Source organism: Hemiscyllium ocellatum, chromosome 33 (assembly GCF_020745735.1).
Source record: "Hemiscyllium ocellatum isolate sHemOce1 chromosome 33, sHemOce1.pat.X.cur, whole genome shotgun sequence".
NCBI classification, from domain to species: Eukaryota; Metazoa; Chordata; class Chondrichthyes; order Orectolobiformes; family Hemiscylliidae; genus Hemiscyllium; species Hemiscyllium ocellatum.
Window position 1 is genome coordinate 27,361,975 of NC_083433.1, and position 17,513 is coordinate 27,379,487.

Consider the following 17,513-nt stretch of genomic DNA (forward strand, 5'->3'; position numbering starts at 1 on the left):
TGGAGGGCTGTTGCTGAATTGAGTTTCAGATCAAATTCACCTGGACTTGGGCGAGGGCCTGATGCTGGATTTGGAACGGGGAATAGCTGAAGGTCTGGAGCCAGGTTAGGGTTGTACGTGCCAGGACGGACTTGCCAGCATTAAAGATGGCGGCCATGTAAGTCGGGTGGCGACAGCCTCTTCCAGTCGCATGACCTCACAATGGACACAGAACGATCTCCGGGGGTCAGTCCACCGGAAGAGGAAGTGATCGCACAATAACGGGCGACGTCAGTCAAAAACAGAAACATCCGGGAAAAAAAGGTGAAAAGGCTGGTCCCGGTCTTAAAGTAAAATAGAGAGAGAAATGGAGGGGAAAGGGGTGGGGGTAGATAGAGAGGAGAGGGGGTGATGTGGGCTGGGGGAGGCTGAGGGGGTGATGTGGGCTGGGGGAGGCTGAGGGGGTGATGTGGGCTGGGGGAGGCTGAGGGGGTGATGTGAGCTGGGGGAGGCTGAGGGGGTGATGTGGGCTGGGGGAGGCTGAGGGAGTGATGTGGGCTGGGGGAGGCTGAGGGGGTGATGTGGGCTGGGGGAGGCTGAGGGGGTGATGTGGGCTGGGGGGATGATGTGGGCTGGGGGGCGCTGGGGGAGGCTGGGGGGGAGAGTAGATAGAAGTGAGGAGGGTGTCTGAGACGGATGTGTGCTGGGAGAGGGAGAGGGAGGGTAAATAGAAATAATGAGGATGGGGAGCTGACGAGGGTCAGAGAGAGAGAGAGAGAGGGGGAACTGAGAGGGTGATGGGGAGTTAGACAGAGTGAGCACTTGAGGTGTCAGGTAGGGTATATGGGGATTATGAGCAAACTGAGGGGAGAGAATGCTGTGGCTCTGCTGTTTTAAAATCCTGTCTGAATATTCATATATAACCAATCCTAGCAGCTGAGCTCTAGACTGATCGCCAGTTACTAGTTTTCCATCCAAACTGCTTATCCCTTCATTTGCTTAGACTCCGATATCAACTCTGCTTTAAATATGTCCTGACACTGACCACCCACGGCCTTCCCGGTCAGAGAATTCCAAAGATTGATGTGGAGATTATTTTACTCCTGTCAGTCTGAAATAACCAATCCATTTTCCCAAAACTATGTCTCTGCTTCTAGATTCTTCACCACCTCAGTTTCTATCCTGTCAAACATTTTCACAATTGTACACGTTTCAGTTAGATCATCTCTTATTACATTACAGTGTGGAAACAGGCCCTTCGGCCCAACAAGTCCACCCGACCCGCCAAAGCACAACCAACCCATATCCCTACATTTACCCCTTACCTAACATTACGGCCAATTTAGCATGGTCAACTCACCTGACTGCACACCTTTGGACTGTGGGAGGAAACCCACGCAGACACGGGGAGAACGTGCAAACTCCAGACACTCGGTCACCTGAGTCAGGAATTGAACCTGGGTCTCAGGCGCTGTGAGACAGCAGTGCTAACCACCGTGCAGCCCACTCAAACTCAAACTCTAGACTGTAACAGCCCAGCCTATTCAATCCCTCCTTCCCGGACATTGCTGTCTTCCCTGGAATCATGTGAACTGTTGTATTCTTTAAGATAAATAGGTCATTGTATAGACATGCAATATCAAACAGGGACAGTACCACCAAAGCTGTGTGTGACTGCTCCGAGTTTTTTCACTCTTATTGTCCAATCCCTTCGCCAAAAGGATCAATGTAACATTTGTCTTCCTAAAGTAAAATTGGAAAATGCTAGAAACTTAAATTCAATTAGAGTACATACTGCTAGGTAGATCCAAAAAAATTCAATCATTGACTTTCATAAATCTGTGTTGACTCTCTCATCACATTGAGATTTTCATAGTTTCCTCTTGTGACTTTTCTCATCCTGTAATTGATTTTTTTTTCTCAAGCTCAGGTTGATAGACCCTAGTCTCCTCTCCTTTCTTGAAAAGTAGAATTACCATCCAGTCCCCTAGGACTTTTCAGAATGATTACATCCTGTGCAGCCATTATCAATTTTAAAATCAGTTGAACTTATCAAATATAGAAGGTTAAGCCTCATTCATTTCTCTGGTACTTTTTCTTTGCTAGCTTTAATCTCTCTTATTAGACCTGTCGCTTCCTGCAAGTTCTGTTTTTGTTTCTGCCTCATACTGTGAAGATAGATCTAAAGGGTACATTTTCAATGCTCAGTGTAGGTGGCAGTGGAAACCGGTGGACCTGGAAGTTGTCATCACTGGTTTGCCGGTAAGTTCTAGTGTCATTGCCAAATTGGAACAAACTGGTTTGTGGGTAAAAAGGTTATTAGCCCAGCAGCACCAGGTAGCTAATCCAACGAACCTGTGAAGAGCCCTCTGCTGCTTGGCTGCTGGAAGGAGGATACCTCCTCATGATGCACAGGAGCCCAGCATTCCCACATGTTAAACCCTCCTCTCACATCTGTGGCCATAGACTTGTTTTGTTGTTGTCATCATAGTCTTACCAGACCATTAGAGAGAAGCGACTGGTGGTGATTTAACCTGAGGGCCACCAGACCTGAGACGAGGGAAGAGGTTGAGAAGGAGAGTCCTTTGTGGTAACTCCAAACTGGTGATGGGAGTTGAACCCAAGCTGTTGGCATCACACTGCTCTGTAAACCAACAATCCAGCCAACTGAGCTAAACCGATTCCCCTGTAGACCCACTGCAGAGGGACTCTCTGTCCTCAGCCGTTGTGACTGTGATCAGTTTAAAGCTCAGAACATTTGAAAGGTGCTGAGAGTTGTGGTTCTGACTTCAACTCAGTAACTCCTGAGGCTGAGGTTCATCAAGTTGCAAGCATTCGCAGGATGGTGTTTGATACTGTGCCGTGCGACAGACTTGTGAGGAGGGCTACACGATGCAAAGAGAGAGTCCAGGGCAATGTGGTTACAAAATGGGCTGAGTGATAGGAAACAAGAGAGTAATCATCAAGTGATATTTGTCAGGCTAAAGGAATATTTGTGGTAGAGTTCCCCAGGTGTTGGGGCCTTTGCTTTCTCTGATATATATTAATAATCTGATCTCGGGATCCAGGGGACAGTTTCAGAGTTTGTGGCTGGCTTAAAATTTTGTAAATTATGAGGACAGTGTGGAACTCCAAAAAGACAAGATGAGGTACAATGCACAGAAGTGTGAACTGATAACCGTTGGGGAGAAGAATACTGAAAGACAATATAAAACAGGGACACAATTCTAAAGTGGGTACAGAAGTAGAGGATGTATATGTGCACAGATCATTGAAGGTGGCAGGACAGGTGTGGAGAGCAGTTAACAAAGCACAGTGCTTTATTCATAGTGTCATAGAATACAGAAGCAAAGAGGTGATGTTAAACTTGTCCCAGACACTTTGTTAGACTTTGCCTGGAATATTGTGTACAGCTGTGAGTGCCACATTATAGAAAACCTCAGGATGTATTGGAATGAGTGTGGAAATGGTTTACAAAAATGGTTCCAGGAACGATAACCTTCAGTGGTGTAGATAGCTTGAAAAAGTTGGGTCTACTCTCCTTGGAGAGGAGGCAGAGAGGAGATTTGATAGATGTTTTCAAAATCATGAGCAGATTGGATAGAGTCGAAAGGGAGAAGTTGTTCCCAGTAATAAAAGTGAAAAGGACTAGAGGGCATAAATTGAAAGCCGAGTACAAATAAAGCAAAAGGGTGATGCAAGCTAAAGCTTTCATTTACAGCTAGTAGTTGTGGTCTAGAATGCACTGGTGGAGACATGTTCAATTGAGACATTCAGCTGGCTGAATATTTGGATAGAATAAGCAGGAGATTGTCCCAAGGTATTGTGGCTCATTCGAAGAGCTGGTGCAATATGATGGGCCGAATGTCCTGTTTCTGCACTGTAACAATTCTGTAATTTCATGTGGCCATCTGGGATCATGCTGCTGCCCATAAAGTCCCTGTGTTGTCCATTGGAACACCAGCCCTTTGTCTCAATTCATCAAAGCAGCCCCTCTGCACCCAATCCCGAACTTCTGAGTGGCACTTTGTGTTGAAAACAATAAATGCTGGCGGTCACAGCAGGTCAGACAGCATCCTTGGGGAGAGAGAGCAAGCTCACATTTCGAGTCGAGGTGATTCTTTATCGGTTTGTCTATATTACTCTGTTTAAATAATTTTTCTATATTAGGGCCCAGTCAGATATGAAGTTGATTAGGATCTAGTCTGTATTTTATCACTGCTGTATTTGCATCTTCCTTTTATTTGGGAGCATTGCCTGCAGGAAGCATGTGGATACTCAGAGGCTGACTAAACAGAACGTGATAAACTCTCCTGTGCACCACTGAATACCAAGTTTGGGTTTCACTCATCAAACATTCTCCTCCACAGAGACCAGGAACAGCCTCAGACTGACGGGGAATCGATAATGTTCAGTGACATGGATTTTGAAATAGAAGAAGATAAATTGTGAGTAATTGTCACCCATTAAATACTCAAGTGGCACGGAAATCTGATTGACTGTTGTTGGTTTGTTGGCTGGCATTTATTGCCCGTTGACTGTCACTGAGCAGGTCAGGAAGCACCATCCTGATCTTTTACAACCAGTCTATGAAGGCCACTCCTGCAGAGCTGTTAGTTAGGGAGTTCCAAGGCTTTGGTTCAGTGATATCCATCTGAGTGAAGACACTGGGACAAGGAGGGCAACTTGAAGCTGGTGAAGTTTTGAATTATCTGCGTGGCAAGGGTTTGGTGTTGTTCGTTTCAGCTGAAGCAGCCTCAAGGCTCTTGTGTGTACCATCGACAGCCATTGTGGTGTGCTGGTGGGGGGGGGGGGGAGAGTTGATACTGATCCCAATCACAAGCCGAATGAACAAGCTCTGCCCAGGGTGGGACCTAGCTCTTTACATGTTGCCGAGGCTGCACCATCCACCCAGCATCAAAGAAAGGCTCGCCCAGTCCCCACCACCCTGCCCAGTCCCCACCACCCCACCCAGTCCTCACCACCCCGCCCAGTCCTCACCACCACGCCCAGTCCTCACCACCCCGCCCAGTCCTCACCACCCCGCCCAGTCCTCACCACCCCGCCCAGTCCCCACCACCCTGCCCAGTCCCCACCACCCCGCCCAGTCCTCACCACCCCGCCCAGTCCCCACCACCCTGCCCAGTCCCCACCACCCCGCCCAGTCCTCACCACCCCACCCAGTCCCGACCACCCCACCCAGTCCCCACCCAGTCCCGACCACCCCACCCAGTCCCTGTCCAGTCCTGACCACCCCACCCAGTCCCGACCACCCCACCCAGTCCCTGTCCAGTCCTGACCACCCCACCCAGTCCCTGCCCAGTCCTGACCACCCCACCCAGTCCCCATCCAGTCCTGACCACCCCACCCAGTCCCGACCACCCCACCCAGTCCCTGCCCAGTCTTGACCACCCCACCCAGTCCCGACCACCCCACCCAGTCCCTGCCCAGTCCCGACCACCCCACCCAGTCCCCATCCAGTCCCGACCACCCCACCCAGTCCCCACCCAGTCCCGACCACCCCACCCAGTCCCCACCCAGTCCTGACCACCCCACCCAGTCCCCATCCAGTCCTGACCACCCCACCCAGTCCCTGCCCAGTCCTGACCACCCCACCCAGTCCCCATCCAGTCCTGACCACCCTGCCCAGTCTTGACCACCCCACCCAGTCCCGACCACCCCACCCAGTCCCCACCCAGTCTCCATCCAGTCCCGACCACCCCACCCAGTCCCCACCCAGTCCTGACCACCCCACCCAGTCCCCATCCAGTCCTGACCACCCCACCCAGTCCCTGCCCAGTCCTGATCACCCCACCCAGTCCCCATCCAGTCCTGACTACCCTGCCCAGTCCTCACACAATACACCCTCCTGATAGCATGTTTTTAGATCCTTGAGATGGATTGTGGCATCAAGAGAGTCAGTCTGTGGCATTACAGAGATATTACACATCACAGGAATCAGGCCACTGGGTTCAATGGGTGTAAATGGTGTGGACAAGATGGTGCCACCCTCCCGCTCCCCCCAAACCTCTCACTCCATCCCTTCCAACTCTACATGCATCACCTTCCCATAGTATACAGTAGGGCCCCTTCAGATTCCTGATGAAGGGCTTATGCCCGAAACGTTGATTCTCCTGCTCCTCGGATGCTGCCTGACCTGCTGTGCTTTTCCAGCACCACATTAATCTTGACTCTGATCTCCAGCATCTGCAGTCCTCACTTTTTCCTAATAGGGCCCTTCAGCCCATTGGCTGTGTGCTAACCCAGGTACTGTATACAAATCCCACATTCCAGCACTGGGCCGACAGTTTAAAATGTTGTGACGTTTCAGGTGCTCACTTGTTAAAGGTTGTGAGGTTTCCTGTGTATTCTACCCTTCCAGACAGCCTCGGCCTTCCAGACTCCCAGCACCCTCTGGGTGAAAAGACTTCCCTCAAATCTCCTGTCAATCTCTTGGACTTTCAACCTAGAGTAAACGGAACCTTCTATTCACTTCTTTTTCAAATGTTTATTTAGTTTTTCCTTAAATACATTAATTCAATAAGGAAAAGTGCAAAATCCACGCTGATGACCTTGTTTAACATTTCTGGATAATTATTCTTTTACATCCTTGAGTAAAGGTTGCACTATCCCTTCTGGCTAGCCTCTCATTCTGTTAGCTCATTGTTTCAATATCGAGATAATGGCAGCGGTCCTGATTTGTTTTATTATTAGTCTAGACACCAGCCTCTGCTGTTAAATCCACAGCCTCTTCAAACACACAGCTCCTGTGCTGTTATTCATTTGCTGCTCTAGCTCAATTCCAGTCAAGTACCTGCTGCCCAGCAGCCCAGGCCCCATGTGTGGACTGCATTGTCAGTGACATTGGAGCTGAACCCTCTGGAGGATCCTCCTTCACAAACCAGTCCCATCTCTCTCTCTCTCTCTCTCTCTCACACATACACACGCTCTCTCACTGTCCCTCTCTCTCCCCCCACCCCACTCACTCACTCTCTCCCCCCCACCCCACTCTCTCTCTCTCTCTCCACCCAACTCACTCTCTCTCTCCCTCCACCCCACTCACTCTCTCTCTCTCCCTCCACCCCACTCACTCTCTCTCTCCCTCCACCCCACTCACTCTCTCTCTTTCCCTCCATCCAACTCACTCTCTCTCCCTCTCCCTCCACCCCACTCACTCTCTCTCTCTCCCCCCCACTCACACTCTCTCTCCCTCCCTCCACCCCACTCACTCTCTCTCTCTCCCTCCACCCCACTCACTCTCTCCCTCCACCCCATTCACTCTCTCTCTCTCTCTCTCTCCCTCCACCCCACTCTCTCTCTCTCTCTCCACCCCACTCACTCTCTCTCTCTCTCTCTCCCCCCCCCTCCACCCCTCTCTCTCTCTCTCCCCCCCTCCACCCCTCTCTCTCTCTCTCTCCCCCTCCACCCCCTCTCTCTCTCTCTCTCTCTCTCTCTCTCCACCCCACTCTCTCTCTCTCTCCCCCTCCCTCCACCCCACTCACTCTCTCTCCCCCTCTCCACCCCACTCTCTCTCTCTCCCCCTCTCCACCCCACTCTCTCTCTCTCTCTCTCTCCCCCCACCCACTCTCTCTCTCCCTCTCCCTCCACCCCACTCACTCTCTCTCCCTCTCCCTCCACCCCACTCACTCTCTCCCTCCACCCCACTCACTCTCTCTCTCCCTCCACCCCACTCACTCTCTCCCTCCACCCCACTCACTCTCTCTCTCCCCCCAACCCACTCACTCTCTCTCTCTCTCCCCCCCACTCACTCTCTCTCTTTCCCTCCACCCAACTCACTCTCTCTCTCCCTCCACCCAACTCACTCTCTCTCTCTCTCCCTCCACCCAACTCACTCTCTCTCCCTCTCCCTCCACCCCACTCACTCTCTCTCTCTCCCTCCACCCCACTCACTCTCTCTCTCCCCCCAACCCACTCACTCTCTCTCTCCCCCCAACTCACTCTCTCTCTCCCTCCACCCCACTTACTCTCTCTCTCTCTCTCTCCCCCTCCACTCTCTCTCTCTCTCTCTCTCTCTCCACCCCACTCACTCTCTCTCTCTCCACCCCACTCACTCTCTCTCCCTCTCCCTCCACCCCACTCACTCTCTCTCTCTCCCCCCCACTCACACTCTCTCCCTCCCTCCACCCCACTCTCTCTCTCTCCCTCCCTCCACCCCACTCTCTCTCTCTCCCTCCCTCCACCCCACTCTCTCTCTCTCTCTCTCCCTCCACCCCACTCACTCTCTCCCTCCACCCCACTCACTCTCTCTCTCCCTCCACCCCACTCACTCTCTCTCTTTCCCTCCACCCAACTCACTCTCTCTCCCTCTCCCTCCACCCCACTCACTCTCTCTCTCTCCCTCCACCCCACTCACTCTCTCTCTCCCCCCAACTCACTCTCTCTCTCCCTCCACCCAACTCACTCTCTCTCTCTCTCTCCCTCCACTCTCTCTCTCTCTCTCTCCCTCCACCCCACTCTCTCTCTCTCTCCACCCCACTCACTCTCTCTCTCTCTCCCTCCACCCCACTCTCTCTCTCTCTCTCTCTCCACCCCTCTCTCTCTCTCTCTCTCTCTCCCCCTCCACCCCTCTCTCTCTCTCTCTCCCCCTCCACCCCTCTCTCTCTCTCTCTCCCCCTCCACCCCTCTCTCTCTCTCTCTCTCTCTCTCTCTCTCTCTCTCCCCACCCCACTCTCTCTCTCTCCCCACCCCACTCTCTCTCTCTCTCCCCCTCCCTCCACCCCACTCACTCTCTCTCCCCTCTCCACCCCACTCTCTCTCTCCCCCTCTCCACCCCACTCTCTCTCTCTCTCTCTCCCCCCACCCCACTCTCTCTCTCTCCCCCCCCTCCCTCCACCCCACTCACTCTCTCTCCCTCCCTCCACCCCACTCTCTCTCTCTCTCTCTCCCTCCACCCCACTCTCTCTCTCCCTCCCTCCACCCCACTCTCTCTCTCTCTCTCTCCCTCCACCCCACTCTCTCTCTCCCTCCACCCCACTCTCTCTCTCTCTCCCTCCACCCCACTCTCTCTCTCTCCCTCCCTCCCTCCACCCCACTCTCTCTCTCTCCCTCCCTCCCTCCACCCCACTCTCTCTCTCTCCCTCCCTCCCTCCACCCCACTCTCTCTCTCTCTCCCTCCCTCCCTCCACCCCACTCTCTCTCTCTCCCTCCCTCCCTCCACCCCACTCTCTCTCTCTCTCCCTCCCTCCACCCCACTCTCTCTCTCTCTCTCTCTCTCTCACACACGTGCAGCCCAATGGGCTATGCCCGTATTACTGACTTTTCCTTTAGTAATTCAGTTCCATAACACACTGCACTGCCATACTAAATCAGTTCTCTAATTGTTCATCGCTATTCTGCCCTGGACGTGGCGGTTTTGCTGAGAGCTGTTGAATTCTGGCAGTTTCATTTTAATCTTCAGTCTCAGATATCCAAAGGGGTGTTCACACCATTGCTTTTCCATTCCAAGTTTGAATCAGGACTAGTCTTCTAGTTAGTTGCCAATTGTAAGAGCTGAGCTGTGACATGTTACTGTCTGCTGTCGATGACCCACGGCCATCGGGGATGGAAGGAGCAGGGCAGTGGACCGTTTCATCGTCGGATGGTACAGAAGTTTGAGTATAGCTGAGAAAGGACAGATCTGTAAGAGTTTTTCATCTTGCACTCATTAAGAAGATGCACAAGAAATGCCAGTTTAGTGGGAGGACCAGCCTGCCCAGTTTGAATATATATCAGGCGTGGCTGTTAATTGTCAATTATCATTGATTGGTGCATTCTCCATGACAACACACCTGCCAAATGGAGTCTGCTTGCCAACTACTCAGCACTCCTCTCACACAGTATAAATGTCAATCTTGGAATTAATCTTTTGTGAATTAATCTGATGAGTGCAAAACAAAAATCATTGACAGAATATATCTTTTTCTTAGCCATTGCCTATGTGGAACATTGCTGCTGTGTTGTCATTTGTTTGAATGGACTAGGAGTGTGCTTTTCACATCACTGTAACGGATGTCAGCTTTTTAAGGCGGCACGGTGGCACAGTGGTTAGCACTGCTGCCTCACAGCGCCAGGGACCTGGGTTCAATTCCTGCCTCAGGCAACTGTCTGTGTGGAGTTTGCACGTTCTCCCCGTGTCTGCATGGGTTTCCTCCGGGTGCTCCGGTTTCCTCCCACAGACCAAAGATGTGCGGGTCAGGTGAATTGGCCATGCTAAATTGCCCGTAGTGTTAGGTAAGGGGTATATGTATGGGTGGGTTGCGCTTCGGTGGGTCAGTGTGGACTTGTTGGGTCGAAGGGCCTGTTTCCACACTGTAGGTAATCTAATCTAATCTAATCTTAATGATCTGTTTGCTCCATCAGGGGTATTCCGATTGTACCTGGGACCGTGACACTTAAAAAAGATTCTCAGAATTTAATTGGGATCAGCATTGGAGGAGGGGCTCAGTACTGTCCCTGTTTATACATTGTTCAGGTAAAGGAGCTCACTGTAAACTTCCTTTCTGGAAACGTCTCTGTCTCCCTTCTGTGAAAGATTCTGCCCACTCCAGACTCAGCCACCCTCAACACTTCACAACCTGCTGAGTTGGTTTGTGCAAGTCGGTTCCCATGGAGCTATGCTCACTTGGGTATTCTCAGGGTGCTGAAGTTATTCTGTTTGTCCTCTGCTCCTGTAAAGGTGAGGTTTGTTCCCTCCACTGGGAGCTCAGCTCAGTCCCTCAATCAGTCTGAGCTGTTCCTTGTACTTTCCACCTGTCAGATTCTCAAATGGCCGCTCACTGTACCTTTGAGTTTTCCATGGTCCAGTTGCTCAGGTGTGATACAAAGTTGAACCATGTGTCTCCATGCTGCTCCCAATCCTTTTAGCTCAGTCTCACCCCATTCCTATTCTATTCCATCTCTGCGACCGTTTCATTCAGGCTCTGCTTCGCTTTCATTCTGGCACCATCCCAGCTCCACTCAGTTCTGACACGACTCCCATTTCACTCTGACTGTGCTCCTGCTCTGCTCCAGCTCCACTCTGCTCTGATCCTGCTCCTGCTCTGATCCTGTTTCACTCTGCTCTGACCCTGCTCCAACTTCACTCTGCTCTGATCCCACTCCTGACCCTGCTGCTGCTCCACTCTGCTCTGATCCTGCTCCTGCTCTGATCCTGTTTCACTCTGCTCTGACCCTGCTCCAACTTCACTCTGCTCTGATCCCACTCCTGACCCTGCTGCTGCTCCACTCTGCTCTGATCCTGATCCTGCTCTGATCTTGCTCCTGCTCTGATCCTGCTCCTGACCCTGCTCCAGCTCTACTTTGTTCTGATCCTGCTCCCGATCTGTTCTGATTCTGCTCCTGCTGTGCTCCGGTTGCGCTGTGTTCTCTCGCTGTGATCCAACGGGGCACTTTGATTGACGTGGTCTCTTTCCCCTGGCAGGTCTTTGACAACACTCCTGCTGCTCTCGACGGTACACTGGCCGCAGGTGACGAAATTGTCGGAGTGACCGGGAAATCGGTGAAGGGAAAGACGAAAGTCGAGGTGGCCAAGATGATTCAAGCTGTGAAGGTGTGAGGGGGGAAGGCAATGAGGGAGGAATGTACAGGGAAGGGGTTGGAGAGGCTTGAGGGGCAGCAGCGTGGGAAGGGGGGAGGCTTTGGGGAGGGGGCTGTGCATGGAAGGCAAGTGGAGGGGAGAGCTCTGCTGGGGGCCTAGTATTGCTTATTCCACACCAGTGACAGTTAACAGTGAAGACTCACAGAATATAGACACAAGGCAATGGAGAGTACAGATTGTGATTGACACAACGTCCTTCACCTTTTTACGAATTGGAACAAACAAACCAGCAAACTACGTCGAATTTTGCGGTGACTCAGTAAAACTGTGAATAATAGCAGAGTTCTGCAAAGAACATAAGAATTAGCAGCAGGATGTAATCATTTGCTTTCTAAAGTCTGTCCTTTTTTTATGGGAAAAGGGTGTCACGAGCTGGGCCCAGCATTTATTACCCTTCCCTAATGGCTCAGTGGGTAGTTAAGAGTCAACCACGTCACTCAGCTCTCGGGTCAGATATAAGGCCAGACTAGGTAAGGATGGCCGTTTCCTTCCTGAAAGGGCTTTACTGAACCAGGTGGGTTGGTCTGACAATTGGCAATGGATTCATGGTTGTCACTCGACTCTTAATTCCAGAAGCTTTCCTAATGAATTCAACGTCCACCATCTGCCGTGACAGGATTTGAACCCAGGTCTCCAGAACATAATCTGGGTCTCTGGATTAGCAGTTCAGTGATAACACCACTCGGCTATCGCCTCTCCCTCTGCTAGTCAGTAAGATCATGACAAATCTTCAACATCCATTCCACCTTCTCATCCAATCTCCCTTGCTTCCCATGGGAATTAGAAGTCTCAACAATCTTAATCTTCAACATAATCAATGATTGATCATTATGAACCCCCTGGGATTAAAAAAAGTTCTAAAGATTCACAACCCTTCCAGAGAAGAAATGTCAACTCATTTTCATCTGAAATATTGGCCACTTCTCCTGTGTCCATGTTCTAGAAATCCCAGTTAGGGAAAAACAACCTCACAATGTGACTACACTGCCAAGCCTTCTTGAAACCACAACTGTTTCACTGGGGCCCCCTGCAGTAAACATAGGACTGACTGTGTCCATGACCTTCTAGCACAATCTTCTCATCCCGGAATCTTGAATGGGAATGTTCTGAGGTAGACAGACTGAAACTGTCCACAGGACTCCCTCTAAATTGAGATTCCCTGTAAACTGAAATTCCCAGTAAACTCCCTGTAAACTGAGTTTCAGTATAAAGTCCCTGAAAACTGAGATTCAGAATAAACTGAGATTCCCAGTAAATTCCCAGTAAACTCCCTGTAAACTGAGTTTCCCTGTAACTGTAAATTGCTCCACAACCTGGTCATTTATGCATAAGGCAGCTGCAGTTCAGTTTCTCAAACTCACTGCATGAGCACAGTTGCTCCAAGAATGTTCCAGGCCTCACTCACTGAACGAATCGGTCGCTGAGATGACAAAGAAATAAAAGGAACATTCCTCACGTTGTCTGTACAAAGGAATATTGGTAGCTGAAGTGAGTATGCCAGACTGCTCCAGATGGATTTTAATGTGGGGAAGTAGGCATTCATATTGCACCAATCCAATCAATTCAGATTGAGACAGGACTTTGGGCTAACAGATCAAAGGGTTTGGGAAGAAAGTGGCAGTAGGACACTGATTGGCTGATTAGCTGTGATCACATTGAATGCCAGGGCAGGCCTGAGGGGCTGAAGAGCCTGGTCCTATTTTCTATCTTGCTATGACCTCAGAAGGTTAGCTCAGAATTTTTTCAAAATGGTGAGAAATTTGGGAGAGCAGTGAGACAGCCAAATGTTTGAGCACTGAGGCAATTATAGAGGCTAATAAAATGGCACTCTTTGTTTTGACGCTGGAATATGAAGGACTGTGATAGCTCAACAGAGATCCAGTTCAGTCCCAGTCGGGTGCTGCATGCAGAACTGTGCAGCGGGCTTTCAAAAGAACCACTCTGTCTTTGAGATGGTGTAGACCAGCTTCGCCAGAACATTCCCATAAATAACCTGGAAGAGTGTGGCTGCAAGAGGATGTGCTTTCACGTGATAGTTTGAGGATTGAATGGGGTAGGGTTTGACAGGAGAATTTGGGAATTAGATCAACTTTGCCAGGAGAATTTCAAGATAAGGTGGACTTTGAAGTGAGTGTTTTGGATTTGGATGGGTTTTGACGGTGGAGTTTGGCAGTGAGTGGGTTTTGACGGTAGAGTTTGGCAGTGAGTGGGTTTTGACGGTAGAGTTTGGCAGTGAGTGGGTTTTGACGGTGGAGTTTGGCAGTGAGTGTGTTTTGACGGTAGAGTTTGGCAGTGAGTGTGTTTTGACGGTAGAGTTTGGCAGTGAGTGGGTTTTGACGGTAGAGTTTGGCAGTGAGTGTGTTTTGACGGTAGAGTTTGGCAATGAGTGGGTTTTGACGGTAGAGTTTGGCAGTGAGTTGGTTTTGACGGTAGAGTTTGGCAGTGAGTGTGTTTTGACGGTAGAGTTTGGCAATGAGTGGGTTTTGACGGTAGAGTTTGGCAGTGAGTTGGTTTTGACGGGAGCATTTGGAGTGTGGATGTGCTTTCGATCAAACTGTATTTTTCATCGTTTGTTCTGTGAGGGAGTGTTTTGTGTTCCTGGGGCTTTGTGTTAAGAATCGTAAATTACAGGTAGTAGTAACTCTTCTTTTATCATCTTGCAAGGGAGAAGTTACAATTCACTACAATAAACTCCAGGCCGATCCTAAACAAGGAAAAACTTTGGATATTGGTAAGTACTGCCTTAGGTCTTAAGTGTGCTATTGGTTTTCGTTTCCATACATTCCCTTTACTCTTGTAGCCCCAGCTGGTTGAGGCAGTTCGGTGGCGCTTCCTCCTCACATGCCCGCGCTGGGTTCATCTCTCAAGTGATATCCCAGTCTGAGGAGGCAAGCTGAAGTGATGGGTCCACGCTCCTGTTTTATGGAGTTGTATTGTTCCATTCCTTTTGAATGACTCCAGCACTGTGACTTCAAAAACACAGTAAACCTTGGGCTATAATTGACCACCACAGTAACATAACAGCAAGTTAAGCATACCTATTATATATCATGATTGTAACGAGGTTAGAGACAAAAAAACACTGCAGGTGCTCGAATCCGTGGACAGGCAGGAGGCTGGAAGGACACGGCAAGCCAGGCAGCATCAGGAGGTGGAGAAGTTGATGTTTCGGGTGTAACCAGTCCTGAAGAAGGGTTCCACCTGAAATGTCGACTTCTGCACCTCCTGATGCTGCCTGTTTTGCTATGTTCTTCCAGCCTCCTGCCTGTCTATGGTTGTAATGAGGTCAGCCAGGTGGACCTCATAGAATCTGAGTTCCCTGACTGGGGCTGTTAACACGGTCCAATCAGGGAGCACTGGCTGACAGATATAAACAGCAGTGTCAGGGGTTCTGTTCACTCTGAGAGCTGGCTCTGTGCTAACTGGATCAGGGTCATGTGCGAGGCCTATGGCTGACTTGGTGATAGGACCCTGGTCTTGGTGGAGCTAGTTGTGTGTAAATAGCTCTGCAACCTTTGAACGGAATGAATACAGTGTGGTTTGTGAATCTCTAAAAGGTGTTGAATGATTTTCCATTCCTCCATTAGTTTCATAGCAACACCATCTTGCCCTCAACCAGTCTTGAGTGCGGTGTGCAGTTTCACCTTTATTGCATCTTTAATTTGATGCGGAATGTTAGGCCTAGTATTTAATAGCGATAGAACACCTCACGGAGAGGTATGTGTCTTCAATGCTACATAGCTTATCCAGCCCAGAAAAGAAACAAGTTTAACTGTAAAACCTCATTTTTACTGGTAATAAATTGTTATTATGAATTGACAGAATTCTTTAATTTTGGTTGTTTTCTTGCTGTATCTTTTACTTTCTTTATTTCAACCTTTCTCTCTTTCGGATTTGACATGAATTCATTTTGTTTCCTTCTTCCTTGTGCTGAAGCTTCCAGCTCAGGGTTAAGGAGGTGCATTGTTTGTTCGGTGCGTTCCCAGAACCCCAGATTGTTCTATGCTGGGTATTCTGTCTCATTTCAAGAGATTTACAGCATGTAACATTTCGAAACTAACACTGGCATCTAGAAGGAACTCCATTGAAACTCCCTGAACCAGCAAAATCTGTGAGCAAATGTCTGAGAAACTGGGTCATGTTCCCAGCATAAAGATGGTGATAGAGCTGGACAATTCAGGTTCACTTTAATCACATCCCAGACAAGGACAGACCACTTCACAGTGACAGATTGTCTGAATCTTTTTTTTTCAGTTCTGAAGAAAGTCAAACACAGGCTGGTGGAGAATATGAGTTCTGGAACAGCTGATGCTCTGGGTCTGAGCCGAGCCATTCTGTGTAACGGTGAGTAAGACAACATTATCACAGTTTAGTGGGGACTAAAACTGGGGTTATTCTGGTTTGATGGGGAGTGTGACTGGGATTATTCCAGTTTAGTGGAGAGTGAGACTGGGATTATTCCAGTTTAAAGGGGAGTGAGACTGGGATTATTCCAGTTTAGTGGGGAATGAGTCTGCGATTATCCCGGTTTAATTGGGAATGAGACTTCATGAGTTACTGATTATGAAATGGTCTCTTGCAGATGGTCTCGTGAAGAAATTGGAAGAACTGGAGAGGACAGCAGAACTATACAAAGGTGAGAGGTCAGAGAACACGATGGGTAACTGTGTCAATGGGCTGAGGGCATAGAATCACGATTACTGCCTATCGATCCTTCACTCTCTCCAGTGGCCTGTCTGTTGCAACAATTTGCAAGGTTTTTTAGTAGGGGACACATTTGCTCTCTATTGAACTTTCTGGATCCACGTGGACAGGAACAGAACATTCCTTTGATCCTTAACCTTTCCTGTTAGTTTGTGAGTGAGCTGACCAAACATCTAAGGTGTAGATAGTCTGAGACCTACTGCCTGAGTGTCACTCAGGACATTGTAGCCGTGTTACCCAGAGTTGCTGGCAGGGCATGTGGTGCCAATCTGCATTTCAGCTGTAACAATTTCTCTGTTCCCCTCTCAGAACTGATGCCCAGATCTGGAGGGGTGCCGCATCAAGGAGCAAAAGCAGAGGCATGGTGAGGGGCCTGGAGGCAGTTGAGGGAGCGAAATGCATTTGAAATGTTAATGTGAAATGTTAAATGGTAAAATATTTCTCACTCCACTGTCTGGCAGGATTGATGGAACACACAAAGAGGCTGCTGAGAGCGTTCTTTGAGCTGTCACAAACACACCGAGGTAAATTCTTCCTTGCACCGTTTTCACTAGAGATTGGGAGTGGTGCTATACACCAGATCAGTGCAGTTACTGTCGGATGGGATCGGGGCTGAGGACGTGTTAATATTATTCTGAAGCCTGGCTTCGAAAACTGGAGGTCAAAAATGGGTTAATTTTTTTTTTATTCTGTGCAGCTCTGACTTTAGTTTTAAGTAAAGGAACAGAACGTCATCTTGAACAGTGAGCTGAAGGCAACATTTCCACAAAATCATGAGATTTTAGCTAAATGACTAGCACGTAGTACCCATTACCATCTCCAGGAGAGAATTGCTAAGGTGTTTGCAGACCTAACAGTTTTAAAACCCAGAAAGAGAGAGGGGAGCTGGGGCCAGCCAGACATTACTTCAGAGACAAAACGTCTATGACAGCTGAAGTGCTGTTAGTTTGTCAGGCTCCAAAACAGCCAGGCCTTTATTGCTCAGAAGAAAATTCCAGAAGTGGAAGCCATGCAGGTTTCAGATTGTGAAATGGTCGCACAAATGTCTGAGAAACTGGGTCATGTTCCCAGCATAAAGACAGAAACACACAAGATGTGAATTTAATGAACCCCATCCTGCCTCATTCCTGATGAAGGGTTCTTGCCTGAAACATCGATTCTCCTGCTGCACAGCTGCTGCCTGACCTGCTGTGCTCTTCCAGCACAGACAGTCTTGACTTCAGTGAACACATGT

At 49.4% G+C, this 17,513-nt stretch overlaps 1 protein-coding gene across 2 annotated transcripts in view; it reads left to right on the forward strand.

Annotated features, from left to right (window-relative positions):
- Positions 1-242: 242 nt before the first annotated feature.
- Positions 243-17,513, forward strand: part of pick1 (protein interacting with prkca 1) — a 39,445-nt gene continuing 22,174 nt past the window's right edge. Inside the window, exons 1-9 of one of the 2 annotated variants that reach the window (XM_060849419.1) lie at positions 285-303; positions 2,188-2,241; positions 4,350-4,427; positions 10,339-10,450; positions 11,399-11,527; positions 14,240-14,306; positions 15,830-15,919; positions 16,158-16,211; positions 16,741-16,803. In XM_060849419.1, the coding sequence (XP_060705402.1) occupies positions 4,387-4,427; positions 10,339-10,450; positions 11,399-11,527; positions 14,240-14,306; positions 15,830-15,919; positions 16,158-16,211; positions 16,741-16,803 (556 nt within the window). In that variant the 5' untranslated portion in view covers positions 285-303; positions 2,188-2,241; positions 4,350-4,386. Of the gene's footprint in view, positions 304-2,187; positions 2,242-4,349; positions 4,428-10,338; positions 10,451-11,398; positions 11,528-14,239; positions 14,307-15,829; positions 15,920-16,157; positions 16,212-16,740; positions 16,804-17,513 lie in introns of both variants that reach the window. The other variant, XM_060849420.1, reaches the window with a different exon arrangement.